The 27163-nt window shown below is 32.3% G+C and overlaps 1 protein-coding gene across 1 annotated transcript in view; it reads right to left on the bottom strand.

Annotated features, from left to right (window-relative positions):
- Positions 1 to 4058: 4058 nt before the first annotated feature.
- The window catches only part of LOC140596701 (low-density lipoprotein receptor-related protein 1B-like), a gene marked incomplete at its 5' end in the record, with an annotated part of 38873 nt that continues 15768 nt past the window's right edge, over positions 4059 to 27163 (bottom strand). The window contains 5 exons of the mRNA XM_072745194.1: positions 4059 to 4439; positions 5903 to 6001; positions 8828 to 8972; positions 10123 to 10213; positions 17185 to 17261. Of these exons, the coding sequence (XP_072601295.1) occupies positions 4299 to 4439; positions 5903 to 6001; positions 8828 to 8972; positions 10123 to 10213; positions 17185 to 17261 (553 nt within the window). The remainder of the gene's footprint in view (positions 4440 to 5902; positions 6002 to 8827; positions 8973 to 10122; positions 10214 to 17184; positions 17262 to 27163) is intronic.

The raw sequence follows: 27163 nt of genomic DNA, 5'->3' as shown, positions 1-27163 counted from the left end.
TTTCAGAATAAATTACAGCCACTTAGATATAATATCTACTAGAAAAAAGTTAAACCAGACAACTCTTTTCATTTCTTTTTCTTTTTCTTTTTTTAGAAGAGATACATGCATAGCACATTATGAAGTACATGTTCCTGGACCTCTGGATATTATTCCATCAAAAACTAAATGCTGTTCTGAATAAAACTACTTCCATATAATGTTAATTATCTTTATATTTTTCTTGATTTGTTAACTTTCTGAATATGTTAGCAATGGAATTGGTAGGAGAATTGAAAAAATGAACCATTTTATGGCACTTTTGTTGTTTTTTCACATTTCCAAAATATGTGGAAAAAATTTTTTTTGCCATATTATATGGTAGTCACCTTCACAAAGAAGTTCTTGAGCCTCTCCTTTTCTTACAGGTTACAATTCAAGAATTTCTATTTAGATGACTCTAATTTACATTAAATTATATCATCTAATTTTGAAGAAGTTTTATTAAACTGATGGAAACTGGAATGGGGCATTAGGTAAAGAAAACAGCTTTCAAATAGTGGTGAGTTATATTTTGCTCAAATCTGTGGGATTCCTAGTCTCTTATATTTTATTTTTTTTTAAGTAAAACGACATGAAAGAGTTGACTCTAAATAGTAGAAGTATTCTTAGAGAGGAATCTGATTTTTACATTCAAAGTATCTGTTTGAAGCTAATGGACACTCGAGAGGATAATGGAAAATAAGCAGTGTATTATTTTTCTATTCCTTTCATCACATATACCAATATTTCCAGTTAGGGTTTGGAAATTGTGGGTATTTTGCATTTATAGTTCATTTATAGTAGCTATAACATACATTGAGTATTGAACTTCTTCATATCTTAGTCATCATAAAAATGGAAAGTAACATTCATACAAGGAAAGTGCAAGCTTAAATCTCAACCTCAAGAATCCAATGGCCCAATTTACACAAAACTGTAAAAGTTTCTAAATGAAACTTTTCTCTTAGTAATGTTTTGTTGTTTATGTTGTTTTTTGTTTTTGTTTTTGTTTTTGTTTTTGTTATTTTTAGTGTATAGGCACTTTACTAATACCAAATTTCTATAACTCATGCATCATTGGTATTAAAAACTAAACAAACAAACAAAAAACCTTGGGCACACCATGATTTTGATGCTGAGAGGCCTTTCTCTCTCTCTCTCTCTCTTTCTCTTTCTTTTTTTCTTTTTTTGATTTAGCTGTTTCAGTTGAGTTTTTTAATAGTGGAAGGCAGAACATAGTCCTTTGTCATCTGTTCTTAATAAGTGCAGTTTTGTTCCCCACAAGAAATTTGGCAGTCTGTAGACATTCTGGTTATTGCAACTTTGGGTGGTACTAGTAACATCTAATGATAGAAGGCAGAGATCCTGCTAAATATCCTACCTTGTAAAGGACAACAAAGAATTAACTGGCCCAATATGTCTAGAGGTTGAAAACCTCTACTTTGGATGAATAGTAATTTGGGTGGGAAGAAGAATTTATCATGAAGCATTCATTTTTAGAAATTGTGTTCCATCAAATCTTGAAGGAATGTTTTAGGAGGTATTTTGGTGATGGCATTTATAAAGGATGATTGCTGTGGTGGAGAATTGCACATCTGAATTGGTAGCATTTATATGAGTTTTTTGGATAAAATAATTGAAATAGAAAGAGCTAGATCTAAATAAATAGAGTAAATTTAAGTAGTTGAAAAAATATCTTTGTCCAGTAAAGACTAAAGACAAAATTATTGCAAAAATAAAAGCTAAGAACTCTGATGTGGACTGGCATGGGATGGTGAGGCATAACATGGACATAAGGATTGTGATAATGTAAACTCAACTATGGCTTTCATCAATGCCCTAGTGAGAAAATAGGTCTTTTTGCCAGACTGTGGGTGTTAGTTGATTGGCTGTATATCATATATGACTTGCTAGATATTTATACCACTGTTAATTGTATCAAGATCATTTCAATCTGTTGGTTCTGTTTTTTTTTTTTCAAATAATAATTTCAGTTACATATATAAAGCTCTGATATAAAAAGGCCCCTTTGGATAATATAACTCAATGATACTTCCAGTAAGTCAGACCCTGCTACATTTGCTTCTCCAGGCTGATACTGCAGGTCAGTATACCAATAACCATTCCAGGTACATAATAATGCCTAAATAGCATCTAAAGGAATCTGAGTTTTCCAATAAAGTACACTTTTTTAAGAATGGGAAAGGCAGGAAGAGCTTTGGCTTATTTCAACACAATCACCATGCTACTGTGTATATGGCCTACTTCTCTATCACAATATAAGAATCTGTAATAAGCAATGTAAGAAGGGGGAAAAATATAAAGCCAGAAAAATGTTTCTGCTTCAAGAAAAGAGAAAATGCTTTCTCTATTGTGCTTTTAAAAATGATGCAATGAAATCTATCCAACCCAGAAAGTATGCTCTAAGGATTTGACAAAAATTATGTCTCATGTCGAGTAAAATAGTTTTCTAGGGATATTACACCCAATAAAGAAAGGGGTTTTCTTACTTTTAAAAACTACCCAACACAAGCACTTAAATATGTAGAATTTCATTTAAATAAGTCAGTCAACAATTTTTTATAAAGTATTTAACACTTCATTGTAGAAACATAGGCAAAATGACTATTATAACCAAAATGAAAAATACTGTTCAATTTAAAAAATGTACTTAAACAAGAACCTGAAAAAGTTTATGATATGCATAACATTGTTCAAGCAAAATTGCACTAGTATTACATAAATCAATAGTTTATAAAGGCCTCAATATGGCAAAGTTTAGAAATAGGTAGTATGCATGCACATAGTACAACAAAAAGTCTCTTTATAAAACAGCAGTTTTTTTTTTTAATGCTTGTACAAAGGGATAAAGAGCAACCACAAACATATTTCATCTGTTAGGTTAATACATTATGACAGCTAAAAGTCAGTCATGTCTATCAGAGGAACAAAAAGCCCTCCATACCTTATGAATAAATCTTTTGTGCCTTTAAAGATATCTGTATAAAAATGCTATCCTTTTTTATACAACTTAAATAAATCGTACTTGTTTCAATCAAAATTTGAAAACCAAAAAGTGAATGGCGGGGGTCCATGTGTTTTGCATAACTGGAAGAAACCAGAGTACCAGAGTAACTGGTCAGCATTTACACTCTCCACCTTTGATTATGGGCAGGTAATTGTTTTCCTATAACCTGGAAAGTTCTTTAAGAATATGTTTTGAATAGGGCAAATAACGGATTAGTCATACTGTGTATTGAAAATATTTACTAATTACTCTATACGATAATGGCTATTTTGCCTCTTTTGACCGAGCAAAGAGAACGCATTCGCATCATTGAAATTGTCATCAATTTGTGTGCTTATATATTATTGTTCAGTGTTCTGTGTAGTAAGGGGTTGGGTTAATCTTCCACAAAATGCACATGACTGGGAAGAACTTCCTAAGGCATGAGGACCCAATGCCCTGTTGTGCTCCAGGCTGGCTATTCACCTCAGGACCAAGGGAGAACGAAAGGTCTTATCCATAGCAAATGTAGTCTTTCCACTTCTGGTTATATTTTTGCTATGTTCTATCACCTAAATATAACTATTGTTTACAGGGTGTATATGTTTAGTATATCACAGAGAGTCCACTAAATTTTGGCAAATGTATTCATAGGTGTTCATGCAAATTATCAATTGTATATATTTTTAAAAGTTTTTTCCTCAAAATTTTTATCTATCACTTGGCAATCTAAGGCTAATTTCAAAGCAGGTGACGTTGGATTTGTGAGGGCTAGGTATTTTCAGCAGTCTGAATCAATCTTAATGGATACAAGGAAGAGAGTTGACCATTCAATCATTCTTCCATCAATTTAAATGGAAAAATAAAATGACATTGTATTACAGCTTTCAGACCATATAATGAAAAAGTGCAGAGATTCTTTTTGTTGATTAAGTAGAACCAAAAAAGTTCATATAAAATAGATTGCTCATATTCACACTACAAAGGAATATGTTGTTTGTAATTTTAACAAATTCAAAGGTGAGTCATATCAGCAGCATTGTTGTAAATTGTATTGTAGTGCAGTTCTTTTTCATAAAAATACCATACAAATGGTCAATCAATAGTCATCAGCAAAAAATAAAACCCAGAAAACTCAGATAACAATTAACCAGGAGTAAGATAAAGAAAGAGGTAATGCTGATGCCAAAACAAGTATAATACTGTTGGAACATACAAAAGTAATCCTTATATTTTATACATTTATACAGCATATAAAAGGTATCGCTGATTATGCCACCGTCTCTCTTATCCCAATTTCTATTTTCTTTGGAAGCAGTTCTTTCCTTTCATCAACACTTCCTAAGGAGTTTCGACAGTTTTGCCCATCCATATACAGTTTTGCATACACTGGATTGGAGTAATTTGTTGGCTGAAGGAGGAAAAGAAATAAAATTTTTCTCATCAGTTTTGATCACATTGGTTATTTTCTAGGATGTCTTTTTAATGTTAACAACATTTATATGCAATACATTTAATTTTCTAAATAGTAGCTTATAAATGTAATTTAAATTGTTTACAGACTTCAGTTGACTTTTGTGAGGTATTAGATAAAAACATAATTGTACATTTTTCAGGTAACTTGTGAATCTAAGTGGAACTTTGACATAATAGTAAAAGCCGGAGGATATCTTTGTGAAGACAATATTCACTGAGACTTTATTTAAAAGAATAAAACATTAAACTAAATCATCTTATTTCCAGTCCGTACATTTGTCCCTTATTGCTGTTGCAGTGGCAGGAAAGATGTGTTTACAGAAAATTATCTAAATTGCTTGAGGCTTAGAATTTTTTCAATATGAAGTTAAAATCAGGAAAACAAAGAAAATAATAGTAAAATATATTGGTGGAATAGACTTTAAAATAGACAATATTTTTGCTTCAAACAACTCATACGTAATTATCATTGGAAATACTTTTGGACTCTTCCAAGGAATTGTGATATTCACAGTCATCTTAATTTTCATACTTAGAGCACTTTGAAGTAGAACTGATACATGTAAAAGTGATCTATTTCAGTTGAAAAACATGCAGCATTCATTGTTTTTTATTAACTGCAACTTAACCCAAGAAATTACTGCCTAATTTTTGTTTAATTTTGTTTTGTCTTCTCATCAACAGAACACTAAATCTTAGTTCCGACAAAGAAACATATAATCTTTGAGCCATGCAAATGAGACAAACATGATAAAAAATGAGAATGAAAACAGCTGATGGGAGAGATGTTTAGGGGAGAACATACTCATTCCTGTGAATCTTTATACCCTTATTTTTAGACCTCTTCCATCTACCATGAACTATGTAACCTAAGACAGAGTATTTTCCTCTAGAATCTAGTCACTTAATTAAAAAAATAAAATAAATAAGAGTGGCTTTTATTAGACCACTTCTAATTTCTCAATATGATGGCATATTTTGTAGTATATTTTTATTTAAGTGAACATCAAACTTACATATACTAAACACAACATTAATTGGAAGTGAATCAAACCAAACATGAATTTAAGCTTAAATTAATCAGTTTAAATTTCTGGCTAGAGAATTCCAAAAATAGCAAATATTCATTTTTTTATTGTTAAAGTGCTATGACATTTTCAAAATCAGCAGAAGAGATATTTCTACTTAATAGCTTGTCTAAAATGATAACATGTTTTATATGTAGTCTTGCATAAGCAGGACGTCTAACATAAGCCTCTGATTTTAATGCTGTTTTGAAATCTCTTGTTAATTAAAAACTCAATTAAAGACAGGCCCTATCTAAGTCTAGCCATCATCTTTCATTGCGAGGGTTTCTGTGATGGAATGGATATGGAATAATGAATTTTCTTCTCTCACCCCAGCAGTTAGTGGTCCTTTCAAATCAGAGTTTAGGTAGATGGGCGGCGCTGTGTGTGGAAGCTTGAAAGCACTGGACCCTCCCCCTATATACCTGGCCTGTATGTAAACAGAGAGTTTTAGTTTCCATAATATCATGGAACGATTTTCATTGACATAAACTCATAGTAAGTCATAAGAACAGCATAAAGATGCTCATTAGCCCTCGGGCATATTGTATTCATAGTAACTTTAATAAACTAAGAAAAAAACTGTTAATATTGGATCTGTGCTTCATAAGTAGACAGTTTTAGTATGTACATCTTCCTGATAGACATGCCATGCCTCAAGTAATCTCCATACATTTCTATTTATTTAACTTCATCTTTCCCAAAGAAATCATCTTTGCTAACTGCTCTGTGAAAAATACACAAGCCTCCCCCCACTTAAGGTTTGTCAACTTTGAAAAGTTCTGACAGTAGCATATTCTGAACACTCAAATATCTGGCTGCTTCCAATTAAAGATTCATCACCATTCTGTATTTTAAACAAATAAAAATCTGGCACTTAAAAAAATTCTGTATTTTTGAAATCTGACTCTCCAGATGAATTACTAATTAAAATGGTTTCCTAAGACTCCATGCAAGAACATTGACTTTAGATTTTCTTGGGTCTAAGAGCAGAATTAGTCAGTCAGGTACACTCATATTTGGGATAGCAATCCAAAAGGGGGAAAAATAGATAAGAAGTTGAAAAGCATAAAAATCATGTTCAAATTTGAAGTAAATTAAAGGTGAATTGAAAAAAAAAGCTGTCAATTCTTAACAATGAATAGTCACAAAGTTTGAGATAAGGGCAAGGGTCTCAGAAAAAGATTTTAAATATAAACTCAGGTCAATACTGCCTCTGCATTTCCCCCACAAAGATCTCTTTGAAAAAATATTGAAAATAATCTAAGGTTTGAGATGAATTTGGATATAAAACCAGTAAACACTAATTTCTCTTTTTTGTGATCTTCAAACTATTCTGTGATTATCTCCATAGTCAAATCTTTTTTATTAACCGTATTTACTATTTCAATTATTTTGATTAAAAGGTATGATTGAAGTATACATTTATCCATTTTGAAAATAATGAAAATGCTCTATAAAATCATTTTTATGTGTAATACAGTTTTTATTTGATCACATCATGACTATATCAAACCATCATGACTCAGCAGATACTGTATGAAAAATATTTGATCATTAAGGTTGCTTCAGTGTAGCCTCCTGCTTTCCAAAAGTGCTTATACCTATTAGGACTAATTGTGTTTTTTTGTAGTTACTTCTTAGGCAACAATTCATATTTACATTTCAAAAATCAGAGCTAGCTAGACTCAGCCATCTAAGTCACATTAATGTAATTTTGGTCAATCAGTCAGCAAATTGGTAAATAAATATCTATTGAATGTCATGTGCAAAGTACATTAAAAGTATATCTGGGGGGCACTGAAGCATAGTTTAATCTTCCTTGAGTAAATAGAAAAAAATTTAAATGGAGTACTAAAAAGCTATTTTCTTTAAGTATCTAAAATTGGCTTAATTCTATCACTAGAAATAAAAATGATGGGGAAAAAATGAGAACTCTCTTTCTGAAAAGTATATAAAGTATGTCCTCATCAGTTCATATACTACTTATATACACTGTACTTTTTCCTAAGAAAAATTCAAAGAATAAGAAAAGTCTATTATTTAATATGTCTTTCTTCTTCATAGATAAATTGTCAAATAACAATGTGTACCATATGTATAGTCTTTCACTTTCAAGTGGAAAACAGCAAAACTTAGGGTTCCAGATTTATTTCATGAACAATTTCAAATATAAGAGTTAATTAATAATTAATAGTAAATACAAATTTACTTCTAATTAGGAAAAAAAATACTATAATATCTTTTTATAGTGTAAAGATTTATACATACAGTAACAATTGATTCCTTTTTGGAGAAATAAATATTTGACCATCAATTTCAGTCTCACTATGGATTCAGAACTAGCCTAAATGTATGGGACCCTATTCAATTCAACATCTTTGGGAGCAGCTTTTGCTATAAGTTGAACCCATTTGGAGATAGATCAGTCACTGTGATTATTTACAATGTAAATGTGGATTTAGGGCAAAAGACCTTTAATATATGAGAAAATAAATTAACCATTTAATAAATGAATGAATACGCTAAGAAAAATCAATTCCATAATAGGAAACAAATGTTCTTAATTCACAATAAAATATTCTATAATTATCATTGTAAAATATGAAGATAATACAGTGTAGTGGATCTTTGCAAGTTTACTTTATATGGATAATTGTATTATTTATCTATTTCTCTTTAAAGCTGCTCATCTGAGCATATAATAAGAACAGAAAATTTACCAAAAAAAGTCAGATTTTTCGGCTTTGTGTATCAATGACATGACTCAATAAGAAGGCTATCATGGCAGAAAAAAATATTTTCCAAAAGTAATTTGATTACAAACAAATCCAAGGGCACAGCTTAGTTGAATCAGTGAAACAAAACACTACTGGAAATAAAATACTTACTTTGGCAATGAAGTACTGCACTCTTTATATTATTAAAAAATAAATCAGACAGTATTTTTATACTAGGCTGTATATTTAGATATTTTAGCATGTCAATACATTTGGGTAAGACATTTTAAATAAACTATACACATTTATAAACTAAATGAATGAATAAATGCATATATTCTAAAATATGTTATCTTAACTTCATGCTTCAGGTCCATAATTTTATTTTTTCTTTAAAAGAGACTGTAACATTCAATGCATCCTTAAGTTATTTAATATAACATGAGATAAAGGAAATATTAAAATTCAGGACTGTCTTACAGATAAATGACTCAGGGATGTTAATGCTTACTCTTCATCATCTTAAAACATATTACCTTTGTTGCATCTACCATAAACCCAGGATCTAAAAGACCTCCATCGTTGTGATCATGATCCACCTCATACATGTTATAAGATGGATTGCCAATTTCTACATTGATTCCTCCATTGATAATAGGCTGTCTTCTAATAGTTTTTGTCCTAGAATATATGAACATTAATGTAAGTGTAAACTGTCTCAATATTAAAATCATGATACATAAAGCCATTTTATTTGTAGATTTACTAACAATATAACTCATAGAGAGTTCATAAATAAAGTGCATTCAAAATAAACGATATTTATCAAGCCATAGAACAAAAAGGGTCTTAATGTGGTAAGTTATTTCCTCGAATTATTTAGATTTAACTGCAAAAAATGCACTTGGAACATATTCCTATTAAATAATTAATACATTAATTGAAACTGAATATTCACTAATTCATTATTTTTTTTTTAAATTTTTTTATTTATTTATGATAGTCACAGAGAGAGAGAGAGAGAGAGAGAGGCAGAGACACAGGCAGAGGGAGAAGCAGGCTCCATGCACCGGGAGCCTGATGTGGGATTCGATCCCGGGTCTCCAGGATCGCGCCCTGGGCCAAAGGCAGGCGCCAAACCGCTGCGCCACCCAGGGATCCCCTAATTCATTATTTTTTAAATTCACTTTGACCTATGATTTCTGAAAATCATGACTAAAAGTAGTGATAAAGAACCTTTGAAATAAAATTTCAATCCCCAAGTCATCTGTTTAAAAAAAAAACAAAACTCTCACAAACACTTGGTTCTAGATAATAACCTTATAGACTACATATACCTTCCAGATCTTTATAACTGCATATTCACATAAATTGAAAAATTACACTTTGAGGAATTTATAAACTATACCAATGCAGAATTTCTGAATGAAATGCACACATGTGATATAAAAGACATATTCAGCATCATTGTATTGACATCACTAATCTTACACATTACGATAATAGGATGCACTTCGGAGATTCTTGCTGTTTCATGGAAAAATTACCACAGCTGTAAAATTCAACTGAAATTTTAATTAACATGTCCTCTTGTTAGTTTTGTTAGAATATATAAATAGAGCCATTCTATTAACATAACAAGGGAAAACTGTCTAAATTATACTCACTTTAAAATGAAACAGAAGGATAAAATGGTTTGAAAACAATATTTTGCACTTGGAATAACTAAATCATGTTGTTAAGAATTTTAAAAATTAAAGGGGAAAGTCACTACATATCTGTAACTATATGTGTAATTTATTTACTGACTGTCTAAACCATGGAATCTTACCTTCTTTTTCTTTTACAAAGCACTAAACCAATTACTAAGGTGGTTATCAAAGTCACCAGGAGGACTAGAGGCACAATGATGGCAATGCTTCCTGAAAAATAAATAAATGAATAGGTGAACACATAAATAAAATGAATTAAAATCTGATATAACTGAATATTATATCAAATGATTTGACCACTGATATCATGAAAAGAAAGCTCAGGCCAAACATCTATATTCTTAGTTCATATCCATGTTACTGAAAAATCACTCTCCTATTAAGATTTTTTTTTTTTATAATTCAGTAACATTTATTTTACATAAAACAATTTTCAAAGAATACATTTAAAAACCATCTAGATACTGATTTTATTGCATTACAAAAAATTAAGAGGCACAATTTAGTATTCAAATAAACTGTGAGGGGTGGAGGCGGGGCTTAAGATCGCTACAGTGGTGTTCCTTAGTCACTTAATGGCTCTGGGAACAAGAGTCTTTAATGAGGCAGTAGTGCACTTCATTTAGTAGGAATAAATCACATAAAATATATACTTTTATACAGAAAGTGTTATTGTATTACCACTTTCAATTACTTTATAAAAACTTCATTTTGAATTGCACAAAAGTTCTTTAAAATTGGTAACTCCCAGAATATAGGGCTTAGAACTAAGTATCTTGATCTGCTGGAAATGTTTCTTTAGATATCTTTCATTAATATGTTGCAGTTAAATCTCTTGAGGTTAGAAATACTGATTTGTCAGTCTGAGTGTGATTCTCACTACACACATTTACTTTCAAGGAGTACACGCGGCAAGTCAGATTGCAGCCTCGCCAATTAGGACATCAGTGTTGGATACTGATATACATAGGCCTAATATCAGTTTCACATCTTCCTTAGAGTGAGTCCTTGGATAGGTTATTTAAAACTGAGGGCTTCTGCTTCTCACCAATAAAACAGAGACAGGGAGATCTATAATACAGGGCTATTAGAATGGGGTGTGGGGAGGCAAGGGGGATTCTCTTTCTTAAATTCCAGTTCCAGAATAATGTCAGCAAAATAAATCTGAGGATTTGGCCTTATGTTGTAAATGTCCATTTTCACATTTTTCATGTATTTATAAAAATTATCTTAGGCTATAATCACCTATCTTCAAAATGGAATAAATGATCTGTGAAATAGATCTCCAAGAGTGGTCAGAGAAACTGGGTCTAGTTTTTATGCATCTGAGCATAGGGGAGAACCTCTGCTTCTGCCTTGGTAACAAGAGCAACTATCTCTGTCTTCCCAGAGGAAGGAGACAATGCCCCTTTGCTGCTAACGTGATCCACAGGAAAACACCTACCGTTGTGTCATTTATGCAGGAAGAAAACTGAATGTGAGGGTTTCTTAATAACAGGAGAGTATTAAGTAGCTTGATCAACAGTGTAATGTTAATTTTTCCAACAGACAAATATCTAGAGCCTGTGAGAAAAAAGCTTTGTCTATTTAGAATAAACATCTGGTTGATTCATTTGAGTCCGCTTAAAATTAAAACAAATGAGTCCCAAAAGAAATTGAAATTTTTTGTGGGGATCTGGAATGCCTCAAGAATGAAATGTTAGGAATTATGAAATATATGAATTTCCTCTACAAATACACATACATGTAAAAATAATATGGTAGAAAAATTGTTAATATTTAGCACAATAAACAGCTGCATAAGGTCTATAAAATAGTAACATAGATCAGTTTTGATAGCTCTAGACAGAAGATATCAGTATGACATAGTCCATACTGGAGATTGCTTACCAAAATACCAAAAAGTCTTTATTAAGGAAATCTCACATATAAGATAATCTTCCTTTCTTTAAAAAAAAGTAAAATAACTAACCCTTCCATGCAAGAAAAAAAAATGACTTGCTTTATTTAGTCAGTTCCTAAAATGTAAAACTCATTTTATTTTATTTATTTTTAAGGATTTTATTTATTTATTCATGAGAGAGAGAGAGAGAGAGAGGCAGAGTCATAGGCAGAGGGAGAAGCAGGCTCCATGCAGGGAGCCCGATGTGGGACTCGATCTCAGGACCCCAGGATCATGACCTGAGCCAAATGCAACGTTCAACTGCTGAGCCACCCAGGGGTCCCTAAAACTAATTTTATTATTTCATGTTCTTACCAAAACTATACAACAACTTCATGTGTTTGATATTATATTACCTTCTAGGTTTTGGGAAAGTGAACTTTATATGAATGTGTAATTTATTAGTAATTAATGAAAGCAGAGAATCTGGCACCTTGGATAGTAATTAACATTTATTCACAAATTTTTAAATACCAGTGAACAGCTTGGTATCTTCATAAACTATGACTTCAACTGACTGATCATGACTTTATAAATATTCTTACTTTATTATTTATATTTTTCCCTTATAATTTGTGGTAAATTGGTAGATATAAAATACTTACCAATTCTGGTCTTAGGGTATACAAAGTTACTTTCCCATCACTGCCAATTGTACACTATTTAAAAATATATTTTACTTATTCTATGTAGTTTCCTCTATTCCTATTTAAGGTAGAAATGCTGTTATATATACATACTAAAAAATTTACCTATCTCTTTCTTTTTCTTTGTCCCATTTGTGATGACAGTTCCAACTCCTTACACTGTAGCCCTTTTAGAACCTAGAATTCTAATATGTTTATATAAAAAAAAAAAACACAACTGTAATAATGCTTAGTGTAGCCAGTAAATAATGCAGGGTGGCAGTTGGGCAAGTTTTTAAAATTGGGTTTTATAAAATTTTTATATCAAGGAAAATAATTGGCAACAACATATATCTTTAGAATTAGAAGACAGATTTTTTTTCAAAATAAGTAGAATATATAGCAGCAAATATATTGTAACATATATCAATCAAAGTTTACTGCAGGTTATTTTTTTTTAGCTGTAACTTATTGGTGGATTGTTCTAAGCTGATTTTTTAAAAAGCACATTCAGTACTTATTGAAGATAGACAGGGTATCTCGACATCTCGATAACCTTGTCACTTAAAATACAAATCTTTCTTTATACAGATTGTTAGGTTGCAGAGACCCTTTCTCTGGGAGAGGCAGGATAGCACAGCAGTTGAGATAATAAACGGTGGAGCCAGACTATCTTTGTCCAAATCTCAGCTTTCTAACAACTATACTTGGGCAAATTAGTTATCTCTGTCTCAGTTCACTCATCCATAAAATGAATGTCATCATTAATACCACCTCATAGTAATGTAAATAGGATTGTCTATTATATAGAAAGTGCGACATACATGTTTATTAAATAATTAAAAACATATTATTGCCATAGCACTGCGCTTGAGTGGGGGAAGGAGGTGAGATCATTTGGGGATATGTTGAACTTAAGATTTCCATGGAATACTGAATGATATAGATATTGCCATGGGCATGGATATAGAAATTGTGCAGTGGGACCTATGTCTCAAACTCAGGAGACAAACCAGGATTGATAATAGAAATTTAGGGGTAATTGACATAAATTTGGTAAGTGAGGTCAAGAATTATGGACCAACATGAAGAGTAAGTGACGAATGAGTTGTTCAAGAAGAGACAGGGAAAATGTATCTCACAAAGAAGAGAGTTGCTTCAAGAGGTAAGAAGAGAACCAGAATAATTCAGTATCATGGAAGTCAGAGCGAGACAATCTCAACCTTTGTTTATTGGTTGAATTTATAGTGGAAAAATATAAGCATTAAATATGCCATTACAATTAATCTCTTTTGACATGTTGCTACATATTCTGCTCTTAAATTCATGTTCACATACATGTATAAATGTGAATGTAGATATATTTTTGTGATTAGGATGTTTTCTTTTGAGCATTATGATAAACAAAAATTATAAAGAAAATATCCTCACTTTGTATCACTCTCTCTCATCCCCTTGATCCCAGCACACTGGTCTTTAAGTCCCTTGAGCATCTCTCTTTCTTGTTCCAGGGTTTCCATACCTGCTGTCTGTCCCTTGTGTTTGAAATACCCTCAGCTTCTTCTCTTTCTAATCCTTCAAATCTCAGCTTCTATATCATCACTTCAGAGAAATCACTCCTGACCTCAGATCTCCTCTGCCGTTCTCTATTTTTTGCTTTTATTTTTGCTTCCTTAACAAAACCAATCAAAATTTACAATTATTTCATAAATCTCCGTGCTTACTCATTTGTTTCCTTGCTTGTTTTATTTCTGTTTACCCTTCTAGAACGTCAGCTTCATTGAAGAGGCACTGTCTGTCTCACTCACTCACTTTTCTCTGGGATCTCATTCAGTACTTGACACTTTGTTGAGGCTTAATAAATATTTGATTTGGAAGAATTAGGACAAAGCATTATTTTGTTGCATGTTTCAGTTATCTCTCTATATCTGCAAATTGTTGGTTCCTTGGTGCACATAATTAGTCATTTTTTCTATTTTAAAACAAGATGGTATAAAAGAGATAAGGGCAAAATAGGAAAAGAGGAAACACAATTCCGTAACAGATACCACATCTCTGTTGTCACTGCACTAAAATAGAGCATCTCAATATTACTGCCTCACAAATGCTGAGTATATTTTTATCCTCTTTTATTTTAGCAAATACGAATAGCATAATTCAAAAATTGAGCATCCACTCCCTTAAAACTTGAGGTGAAATTTAAATAGAAGTGCCCAAGGAATATTTTATCATATTTAATTTAAAACTCTTCAAAAACTTCAGAAGAGTCAGACTAGCTTCTTTTAAGTGGAACCTCAGCAGAACATGCTAGGCTAATAGATCCACTTAATTCCACAGGCTGATTTTTTTAGATACTTAAAACAACAAAGGCCAGAAAACATCAGTATGAGTACTCAGAGATGATTAAGAAGCTGTGCATCAATTAGAAAGGTAAATCTCCGTGCAGGCTGACAGCAGTCAGGCCAACAGAAGCAGTGTATTCTTTATTATTCCAGGGTTCAGTTATGGAATGCTTCACTGTTAGTGGAAACGCAGATCTGAAAACACACTGCTAAAGTGTCTACCTATCTTATCGGGCAGATGATTTTTCCCCAAGTTTGGGGAACATTTGACAACCATTTAAAACTATTGGGCTTTATCTTACGTAGGATCAGTTTAACTAGTTTTTTTCCCCCTTCTTTCAAAGTTATTGAGGCAAGTTTCTGTAAGCATAAATGTCTGATGATAAGTACCTTTTAATAGTGTCATTATGTGGTCAACTTTGCTCAAATTTAAGAAAATCTGACATTTACATAGCTAATAGCCCTTTCAATGTGCATTGATACTTCTATTAAATTTAATGACTTTAAATCAGTGATGGAAGGAAGGACATTAGAGTCTTTGATAAAGGATTACAAATACTTGCGACTCTTTCTGTCTGATGCAGTCTCTGTTTTAGAACTGCTGTATGTGATTAGAGACTTCTGCCTTGTAAGGGAGCTTTTTGCCCCTGCAAATAATTGGAGACTTCACCTTCCAATAAAAACATCTGGTGTTCCCCTCCTGCAAACCATTTCCAAACACCAAACTTTCCTTTGTGGATGGAACTTATGTAAAATTTGAAAATTGAATGGATGTGCTACTTTATATCCTTCTTTCCTTTTCAGAGTTTATCAATATTTAAAATTGTTTTCGACTCTTTAAAAGGCTATGTATTTCAGTCATCTTAGATAATTGAGAGATTGCCGGAAATAAAAGCCTAACATATAACTTGTCTTCATAATTCTCAGCTTATAAATTCAGTGTGTTCCATAGGTTCAAATGCATTTGAACTGCATTTTTCATTTAAAAACAGTGCTGTTGGGCAGCCCCGGTGGCCCAGCGGTTTAGCGCCACCTTCAGCCAGGTGTGTGATCCTGGAGACTGGAGATGGAGTCCCACGTGGAGCTCCCTGCACAGAGCCTGCTTCTCCCTCTGCCTGTGTCTGTCTGTCTCTCTGTCTCTGTCTGTTATGAATGAATGAATAAATAAATAAATAAATAAATAAATAAATAAATAAATATCTAAAAAAAACCCCCAATGTTCTTAATTATTGTTGAGTTTTGTAACTGGAAAATCATATGTAAATGAGTGTGCCTCCAGAACTATTATTGGCAACATGTGTATGAGCTCTAGATCCTGGGAAAAAAGAATAGGACACTGGGACCCTGCGTGTAGGGTACAAAAATGGCATTCTTTTCACTTTGACAGTCTTTACTTTTTCACAAACTCCATGATACGTTTTTTTGTTTTCATGAAACTTTTTTTTTTTCCACCAGAGGAAAACTGGTAAGGCAAGCATTTGTCCATCAGTGAAGTTACTTTTCTTCTTCAAGAATATATTTACCCACTTACTAGATATTACATATTTCAAAAGTTCTCCTCTCATAATAAAATGCATGACAATATGTGTGAATTGGGAAACTTTATTTTTGACTTTCATTTTGAAAATCTTTATAAAATCGTTTAAAGTTGTTAAAAATATACACAACAGACACACACAATGATGATGTAGATGGACTTTCAAATCCAGATGTAGTCCTGAGACTACAGCTGCATAAAGCAATTTGTAAAATGCTGAGCTATATTTTAATACAGTTCAAAACCAATACTTTGAAGACAAAGAAGCAATAAATCAACCACGATTCTTATTGCTTGTTAATATATTTTTCCTTAAGTCTACCAGTCAAGATTGCTTTATAACGACATACTGAAATGCAATCCAAGAAAATACACTTTGGTCTAATTAAAACATGGAATTACTTTTTTTCCTGGAGCATTTTCATATCCATTGTGCTATTTGCAGCCTTGGTAGCTGATGGACATTTCTCCAGAAAAGGTTATGCTAGGTTTGACAATGTGCATTCTGAAAACTGCCCAAGTTTGCTGTCTGAAAGAGCACATAAATGCTAGAACCTGTCACCAGGTGAGCTCAGTGCTTCATCTTTCCAAAAACAACTGGATTGCAATGCATCTCCTGCAGAATTCCGTGAAGGACACTTTCCAAGATTTAAGTCCCCCAGTCATGGCATACAATACAATTCCTGCACCATATGGAACACCCACCACCCAATATATTAACCTGAAGAACTTACTTGTGTTAATATGATCAGACTTGCTGCTCTTTGGGGCTGGTCTCTCACACTGTGTGCCTGACCAGTTGGTGGAACATCTAGAAAAATTAAAAAAATAAAGAAGAAAAATTGGTTTATAATAAAACTCACAAATCTGCTAATATAATAACTTTAACCAAATGAAATGAAGGGCCAGCCATCACTGATTCATAAATATTAGGTATAGAGTTCTGCTAATGTCCTGTATATTGCCGGTATGTGGAGGGTAGTTTCAACTGGACGTCATTTGTTGAAAATTTTTTTTTAAAATTTAGGTTTACAGTCATTTTTCTTTATCCTATGTTAAAACTTAAATTTAGTATATTTTATAGCAAAACTGAAATCTTAATTAAGAATTAGGAATCAATTTAAGAAGTACTGAAAATTGCAAGTAGCCACAATAAAAACTGAGTTGGCCTGTCAAGCAGATCAATCTTTAAGTTTCTGGGACTTTTTTTCCCCCTGGCCTGCTCTATGTCCAAAGTTTAATTAAAACCCAACAGCAAATGGTCATCTGTCTCAGTTCAAACTGCAGAATTTTTACTCTTCTAATCATGCATAGGGAAATGCAGTCCGTTCCCATTTAAAATCAGACTTCTGTCTCTATGGAATCAAGAAAACGTGCCCAAGTTTTTAGTGGAAGAAGCAGTCTTCCCCATATAGGTACCATGACACTATGATGAAAAGTCTCACAGAGGGTGAAAATAATAGATCTGGTTAAAGTCCTTTACTTAAACATAAATCACAGCCATATAATTAGCTGGATGCATCAAAATAAATGCTGGAATGGTTTTAGCTACATTTCAATAATGCCTATTGGCTAGCCCAAGATGCCTCTGTGCATCTGTCAGAGGAAATCCACAGAGAGACCGCTTAATTGGCTTCAATTCTTATTTAAAATGACTGTCAAATGTCACCATATTAAGAATAGTTGCACACAATGAAAGAACAGCTTCCAGAACCATTTCAAGTAGATCTCTCTGGGCATGGTGGCCAAACTAAATAACTGCAATTTCAAGGTTTCTGCCAATAATGTCATAGTCAATTCAGATAGCTGAAGCTGTGCTTGGAACAAGGCTTCGATGATGCCATGTGAATTATCTGGGATATCTGTGAGTACAGCGTTGGCTCTCCTAAAACATGGGTGAAAGCTCATAAAATCATCATGACTGAAAACTTCAAATCATGAAAACAAAAATTTGTTTCATTAAAGCATATATTAATGTCAGCATAATTGACAATAATGTTATAATTCAAGAATATAGTTATTTGATTAATAATGATATTGTAAAAGTATGAGTATGGATTATGGTTTAAATGAATATTAATATATTATTATTAGGTCATCATTCATGCATCATCTTACCTTTTTGTTTAGATTTTTTATAACAAGTTTATGTATCTATTTCCTATACACATTTACTATATACCATAATGCAATAAATCATTAAAGTAAATAAATTTTAAGGCCAGGTCAATGACTCTGTCTACATTCCTGAAGTAAGGTAATGGAATGAGCACATTTTTACAAAATTATAATAAAGTGAACAATGGATAAAATCATTGATTTTTAAAAGTCATTTCTTTTCCTCACCTGTGGTTTTACAGATGATCGATCTACAAAAGTGTTCCAATTCTTTACAGTTTGTAATTCTTGACACAGTCCACAGATAATTCAAAATAATGTGTTTAGGATGATTTTGTAAAATGTTGTTGGAGTGAATTCTGATCATTGCAAAATTCTTTCTGTTTTACATAGCTTTACATTTGTCAAATCTTCCTGAGGAAGTTTTACATACTAATGGAAAAAAGACCAATACTGATTGCTTAATAATTTTATTATATAGCTTATGTATTCAAGGTTATTTTTGTGCAGGCATATTGAATTACTGATTAAAATATAAAAATTGGCTCTTTACATTACCTTCTTTGATAACCAAATAAAAAGAAACCTAAATCAGGGTTCATATTAAATAAGAAGAAAGACCTGAGATACATTTTGTTATGTTATTACTAGAGATAAGTACCTCTGGGCTCATCATTACACTGAGATGCTTAGAAGTCAAAAAGTGAAATTGCTCAAAATAGGAGGATTAAATGCTAAATTACCAGATTGTGTTTGGACACGAACATCACATATTTTAATTACTTTAGGAAGTGATGAAATATATGGCTTTAGAACCCCAGAAGAATAAAAAGAGATTTTTAAGCAAACAAGTAAGGATAGTGTTATTCTTAATTCCAAACTCTGGAATTATTTAGGTAAGACAGGTGGTGTTTCTGAACTGTACTAATTATCTATTTTATCCAGAGCTTGGAACCCAGTATTTATGATGGATAAAAGAAATCACCTACTAATGGTAATAAATCTCTTCTCTTTTAAATTGTGGAACCACTTTTAAATTCCTAATCTTCAAGGAATATTTTACTTATTACATACTGGAAAAAACTCTCAAAGACGGTGCTGGAGAAATAATTAATTTTAACAGTTATACATCTTAATAAGCTGATGATCACCTTGCAATTTTCCCTATACTCCTTATAAAACAATGTTTTATGGCCAAAGATAAAATGTATTCTACTGTTCAACATTTGTTACATTTTTAAAAAATTATCTCTTTTGAGATACTAAATCAAATAGAAGTCATTATTCTTGTTGCCTACCTTACAAAATGACTACTTAAGGCATTTGCTGCTCCACGAGCTCTTCTTCCAGTGGTTGATTTAAGACCAAGGACTTTTACCATCTTTAAAGAAATTCATAAATTTTTATACTCTGAATAGACTACAATGATCAAAGCTATTAAGGGCAGAACATTTAGGAATCGGAATATCTGAGGATCATCAAAATTTCTTGTCCAATTCCTCACTGAATCATTTGCATTACTGTGCTGACTATGATATTTCTGGCATCTCTTTTTCATTATTCCTCAAGTAAAATCCACAGTCCATGCCCCGGTCACCTTTAATCTGTACTGTTGTAATCCACTGCTACCTACTAGTTATCTTCAGATAATTGTCTTCAAGGAAATCCTTCGTGTACCTCCCAAGATTTAAAATAATTTTTTAAATGTTTTTTAAAGTTTATTAATTTATTTAAAATATTTTATTTATTTATTCATGAGAGACACAGGGAGACAGGCAGAGACACAGGCAGAGGGAGAAGCAGGCTCCATGCAGGGAGCCCAATGTGGGACTCAATCCCGGGACCCCGGGGTCACACCCTGAGCCCAAGGCAGGCGCTAAACTGCTGAGCCACCCAGGGATCCCCTATTTATTTATTTTAGGGAGGGAGGGAGAGGGGCAGAAGGAAAGAATATCCAAGCAGATTCCTGTTGAGTGCAGAGCCCAACACAAGGCTCAATCTCATGAGCCATGAGATCAGGACCTGAACAGAAACCAAGAATTTGATGCTTAACTGACTGAGCCCCACAGATGACTACCTGCCTTTTCTTTATTCCTTACCAGCACAAACACTTCTGTGTCATTCCTTTTACTCTTATTCTATAGGTTGTTTCCTACTATCCTTAACCTTAGGACAATAAAAATCCCCTTCTTTTTCTTATGTGTTTACCACTATGGCAGTCTGAATTATTTAACATTTTTAACACTGGTGAATTTTAACTAAGTATTGTTGGAACATAGATAGAAAGAGAGAGAAAGAGGTAGAGAGAGACTTATTTATCTAAACTATCTTTTATCTTTCTTTTTTTCACATCATCATATAAAGATATTGCTTCTGGCAGGTTTTTTATACATTTTTTTCATCATGATAAATGTACAATTAAATCTCCATCTTCTGTTTCTCCCACCCTCCTGTCCACCTCCCCTGTGGTAACCATTTGTTCTCTATAGGTAAGAGTCTGTTTCTTGGCTTCTCTCTAATTTTTTCTTTGCTCATCTGTTTTGTTTCTTAAATTCCACACATGAGTGAGATCATATGGTATCTGTCTTTCTCTGATTGACGTATTTAACTTAGCATTATACTCTCTAGCTCTATCCATGTTATTGCAAATGGAAAGATTTCATTCCTTTTTTATGGCTCCTAGCAGTTTCTTGAAGTCAATAGCTGCCTGGTAAAGTGTTATAGATTTTACAGTTTTTGACTTCTTCCCTTCTCTCTAAGGCTATTGACATTAAAAAGAAGATTATTTACTGCTGCATTGTTTTCTTAATCTTATTCTTCCACTTACATTATAGCTATATGTATAAAATAGTCTGAATTCTAATATATTTTGTGATATTTCATTATGTACTATATTAGTATGGTTAGCAAACTGAAAAAAAAATTGCTAAAATTGAAATTCTAGAGTCCCCTATATCAGGGATTTTCATTAAGTAGCTTGGAGTTTGGACCAGAAATCTTTACTTTGACGAAGTGATTCTGATGCAAGTAATTCACAAATCACACTTCAAGAAATATTTGAGACAACTTATTGCTATAGTCCCATAGACTTTGTCCTTATATCAAATATTATTTGATCTTTTAAAAAAATTTTTGGGTGAGAATAATAATATGCATGCCCAGCATGATTATTCAGAAGATTAAATTATATTGGTAAAAGTTCTTTACATAGTATTAGAAAGCTGAGTAAGTTTTTGATTTTGATAACTAATTTTCATCTGAATGTTACTATATAAAATATGCAGTTAGTTAAAAAGTAGTGTTTAGAGGACTTAGTAGTTACTGTGTCCTTTAAAAATTTGTGAAATTATTGTATAGTTATAATATACTCTGTTTCAATTGTAATATTCTGTATCACAAGGGAATGCCTTTATGTAAAGGCAATAGCAGAACAGATATTACTAGGAAGAATAGTAAACATTTTCAGAATATCAAAATCAGGTTGGCAAATATAAAGGGGATAAAAAATAATCTCTAAAAGGAACAGTTTTTATATGTAAGCATAGATACAAGACATATAATTAAACTGTCCAAAATGCTGCTATCTCTGAAGTAGTACAGTGATTGAGAATTGAGAATATTAGATACAAAATACAACAGGTGTTGTAAAATCTGAGATACTACCTTTCACTGTATAACAATGATCAACTTACATGGACTACAAATGTCATTTTGCAGAAATGTGGTCTAGAGTCACCTGCTTTGGGAGAAGTTCAAAATAAAATAATGAGATTAATATCTACTCCCTTTTTTCATCAAATTTAAAGGTCACGGGACTCTTCTGACCAACCAAAGTAAAATTCAAAGGTGAACCTTAAAGTAATTTGGAATTGAATTTCTCCTCCTCGATATATGTGCTAGGCTACGCTTATTAACCATGATGATAGAGACATTCAGGGAAAAAAAAAAAAAACTCACAGGGGAAAAAATGGCACAAAGGGATTAAGGAAACCTTAGAAAACTTGTGCATAGTGCCATGCATGCTTTAGTGTTCCAAAAGCTTCAGTTAAAAAAAATGAAAAATACTACATTTTGTGCACTAGATTTATATAGTAGTATTTCCATATTTATGTAAAGAAATTTAAAAAAAAAGCACTGGCAAAATACTTTGTCCAATTAATTTTGCAAATTTCTGGTGTTGAAATGACTACATTTGCATGGTGTTCCTCACTTTGACTCACTTTGACTCTCTATACTGTTGTGTAATTCCCAGTATCTTTTGTGCCCTTTCCATGCGAACAGTAGTTTGTAAGATGTTATGTAGACAGATATTTATTCATCGGTTTGTTAATTTTATTGTAAAACACTTTTCAATATCTTATTGTTTCATGACTTTCTGAGTTAAAATTATTTCATATACACATAATGATTCATATTTTTTGTAACATGCCCCCTAAATTTCCCGTACTAACTTTGATGTGAAATTTTGCATAAGATCCAATTAACATTTGCTGAACTTTGTGCCAGATCTTAGGATAAGTATATTCATACGAAAAATACTATTACTCACTCTTGTAATAACCTAGGAGTTGGAATTACTATGTGAAGTGAGGATGTGCATATTCAAATAATTTGCCAGGAAAAAAATAGCTTAAGTAGAGGAATAAAATGTGATGTCATTATTTCATTATTGTTTTCTGCAATAATGCCATGATCATTCTAATTCAATGCAGGAGTAGGGAGAAATGCTTTTCTTTAGTCCCTTATGCCCAGGAGAGTACCAATTTCTCAATAAAAAGTCAGAATATTGTCTGAACAAAAGGAAATAGTGTATTTTTTTGAGTCGTAGATTTGTAAGAATTACCACATTACCTCAGACCTGTGATCAAAATGTTTAACTTTCTGTCTCTAGCAGTGAAACTGAGGAATATATTATTAAAGAGTGTTTATATCCTTCTTGATATCAATTTCACATCTTTATATTTGTTCCAAAATATTGTACATGTGTCTAATATATCTTTAAAGATCCATTATCTATAAGTTCATCTATATTATTACTCAATCCACTCTTGAACTTCCAAAACTATTGACCCTTATTTCACTTATTTGGTATTTTTTTACATACAATTTTGCACTACAATTTCTATTTATGCAGTACTATTCTCAATCTAAATTTAACTGTTACTTCTTACATGGGAAAAGGCAGGTATTACCTTGTTTTTTTTTTTTTCTTCAGAAGGCTTAGGGTAGTAGCTTAAATTTATGTTTGTTTTTATAAGTATACTTGATTCTACTCTATAAGAATATAATTAATTGTTTGAAAATATTACAGTAAATCATTGTGTTATCTAGTACTGATAAGATTAGTAAGACAAAACTAATCTTACTTTAATATTAAGAAAAATTCGATCAGAAAGGGTTCTTGGTTTGAGAAATGTTAATGTGATAAAGTAAAAAAAAAAAAAAAGAGCGATATTCAATAAAATCTGACCAGTAATTATTTTAGGAAAAGTAAAAATTAATAAGAAATTGAAAAGGTGGCAATGAAAGAAATAAAATTAATAGAATGGATTTTTAAAAGTGATTTATTTTAAGAAGTAAGGTGGAATAAAAGAAGATGAAATCTAGTTTGCCAAGTAATTACCCATAAAGGGAAGTTTGTTAAGATTGAGTGGTTTAAGTTAGAAATGTTTAAACATATAATTTTGCACAGGCCACTTGAGCAGAAATGGCCACCAAAGTGTGAAATGATGACTGAATAAATACTAAAAAAAAAAAAAAATCTATAGTAATGGAAAAGTTTATCATCTAGATATTCTCCAGAAAATTTTATTGAAAGCAGATCTGAAAAGCATGAGGTGTTTTTTAGACTGAGTAGACAATTTGTACTTCACTGAATACATTACATGCACCGGATAAAAAGGAATAGGAATAATAATAAAATTAGTGTTAAGTAATATGATGGATGTAACTAAAGACCTAAAAGCAGGCTATTACGTTAGAAACAGTGGTTATAATGCTATAGGTAAAGGTGAGAGGAAAAACATAATGTATGCTGTAATACAATTAGAGGGCTCTCTCTACACATTGCCAAGACAAAAGGCCAATCCTACAATTGTCTTAAAAAGCTACCAAACCATAAGGGGTGGGATTCTCTATGCTTAGTGCCATGGACACAAAGTAACTATTTTACCACCTGAATATTTTGTGATTTAGTACATGATAAAGGTGAACAATAAAGAATATTTCTATTAAAAAAAAACACCTCATGAATGCCCTTCTTATTTCTTAGGGCTTTTGTGTGGTGCCAGTGATGAAATTTGAAACAAATTATTATGAGGATGTCTGGCATATCTAACTGTTACATTTTTAAGAATCATTCAAGATACACTAATCCCATGCAAATCTGAGGCAATGGTAGGAAGATCTGGAAGTGTTATCACAAGGTTTTGAGTGTATGAATGTCTTTAAGTCCGATATAACTTTAATTCTCTAAAAAAATATATTTAATTTACTTTCTATTGCACTACTCATGTGCTGGGATATTGATGTTAGTCAGACTCATTTATAGCCCAAATCACTGAAAAATGATTCTGACATCAAAATGGTCTTCTGCTTTCTGATATTTCAGCATAGCCTTTAGTCTACTTACAAGACTACTACATGTTCTCCAAAAGCTAACATGAAAGCTTCCCATCAATCATTTGTACTTGATTAAGGCACCCTGTGTTAGTATCAATATCAGCTTCCCAATTACCACCTTTCAGCCTTCCTCAAAATCTAGGACCTAAACTTTCAAAATATTTGTTTTACATTTAATTGTTTTAAAAAATAAAACAAGTAATCAAAAAAAAAGAGAGAGAGAGAGAGAGACATATGAGATAGATTGAGAATGATTTGCTAAAGTCAAGATTCAGTATGAATTAAACAATTTGTATATCCCATGTAGATGTTAGTCATACAACAGTCACCAGGTTTGTTTATAACATTTATAGAATCATGTTGCAGGCAGAAACAAGGAGACCTTAGGACAAAAGATGCCCATTAACACATTTCTTTCCTAATCCAAATGTTGATTACTTTCTGACTGAAGGTAAGAAGGTTTATGCAGGCAATGGGTAAAAACTGATTTAGAAAGTAGAGACAAATATCTTCAATAAATCTAAAATGCCATACAATATTACAGTTACATAATTTTACATTATGGAGAAAACTGCAATTTGGGGTTATAAATATTTTTATTCATTTGGTCAGCATACAATCATAAATATGGTATATTCTATATGCATATTTCCATATGATAAGTATCTAGAACATGCATTTGCCTATAACTATGCTAGATTGTGATGAACTTAAGGTGGGGATTGTCTATTATTCATCTTTGTATTCTCTCATTTCTCTTTTTTAAAGATTTTATTTATTTATTCAAGAGAGACACAAAGAGAGAGGCAGAGACATAGGCAGAGGGAGAAGCGGGCTCCCTGCGGGGAGCCAGACGTGGGACTTGATCCCTGACCCCAGGATCACACCCTGAGCCAAAGGGAGATGCTCAACTGCTGAGCCACCCAGGCGTCCCTGTATTCTCTATTTCTTGAGCAGTCTCTGGCACATGGTCAGAGTGTGTATGTGCCATTTAACTAAATGAATGAATAGATCCACGAGGCAGGGAAGATGCATGGTTGAACACATATAAATATGCGACTATATAGAGAGAAGTTTCATAAACATATGGGGTGCTTATTATGAAGAATGTGTAGCACCATTCATAAGAACTTGCTTTCAATTAGTTGTCAGTCAGTCATTTCTCACTAAAAGGAATATTGATCCACTACGGGAAACACTTCATATAAAAGAACCACAGTAATAGGCAAATATTTTCTTCCTTCTTTCCTTCGTTTTTTTTTTTTTTTCTTATTTCCTTCTTTCTTGGCTTCTCTTTTCCCTACCTTCCCTCTTTCACTCATTAATTCTTCCCTTTATAAAATCAGGTGATACCATTCTAGCAACTTGGGCATGAAAAAAATTTACTTATTCGATGATACAAATTGTGTGATATTTCATTTCTTGTCTCAGGATGCAGTCAACAAAGAAATGTTTTTTCTTTCATGACAAAAATTCTAAAAGTGCTTGCCTGATGAAAGCACTTGCCTGATGATATATATATATATATATATATATATATATATATATATATATATCAATTAAATGTAATTTAAGGGCAGCCCCGGTGGTGCAGCAGTTTGGCGCTGCCTGCAGCCCAGGGTGTGATCCTGGAGACCCGGGATCGAGTCCCACGTCAGGCTCCCTGCGTGGAGCCTGCTTCTCCCTCTGCCTGTGTCTCTGCCTCTCTCTCTCTCTCTGTGTCTCTCATGAATAAATAAATAAAATATTTTTAAAAAAAGTATTTAAAAAATAAATGTAATTTAATTCAATCATTTAATTTAAACTATTGTCTGAAATTAAAATGCTGGTATGCAGGGATACAAATTGCCATTTGTGTGAATTTGGAATCAGACAGACCTGTGTTGTAGTCTCTCCTCCCCTCCTCATAGGCAATTCATGCATTTCAGTTTTTTAGTTTATAGTAACAGGACAGAGAGAATGATACTTCCTGCT

This window comes from Vulpes vulpes, unplaced genomic scaffold, assembly GCF_048418805.1.
Source record: "Vulpes vulpes isolate BD-2025 unplaced genomic scaffold, VulVul3 Bu000000778, whole genome shotgun sequence".
NCBI classification, from domain to species: domain Eukaryota; kingdom Metazoa; phylum Chordata; class Mammalia; order Carnivora; family Canidae; genus Vulpes; species Vulpes vulpes.
This window is presented reverse-complemented; position numbering and strand designations above follow the sequence as displayed.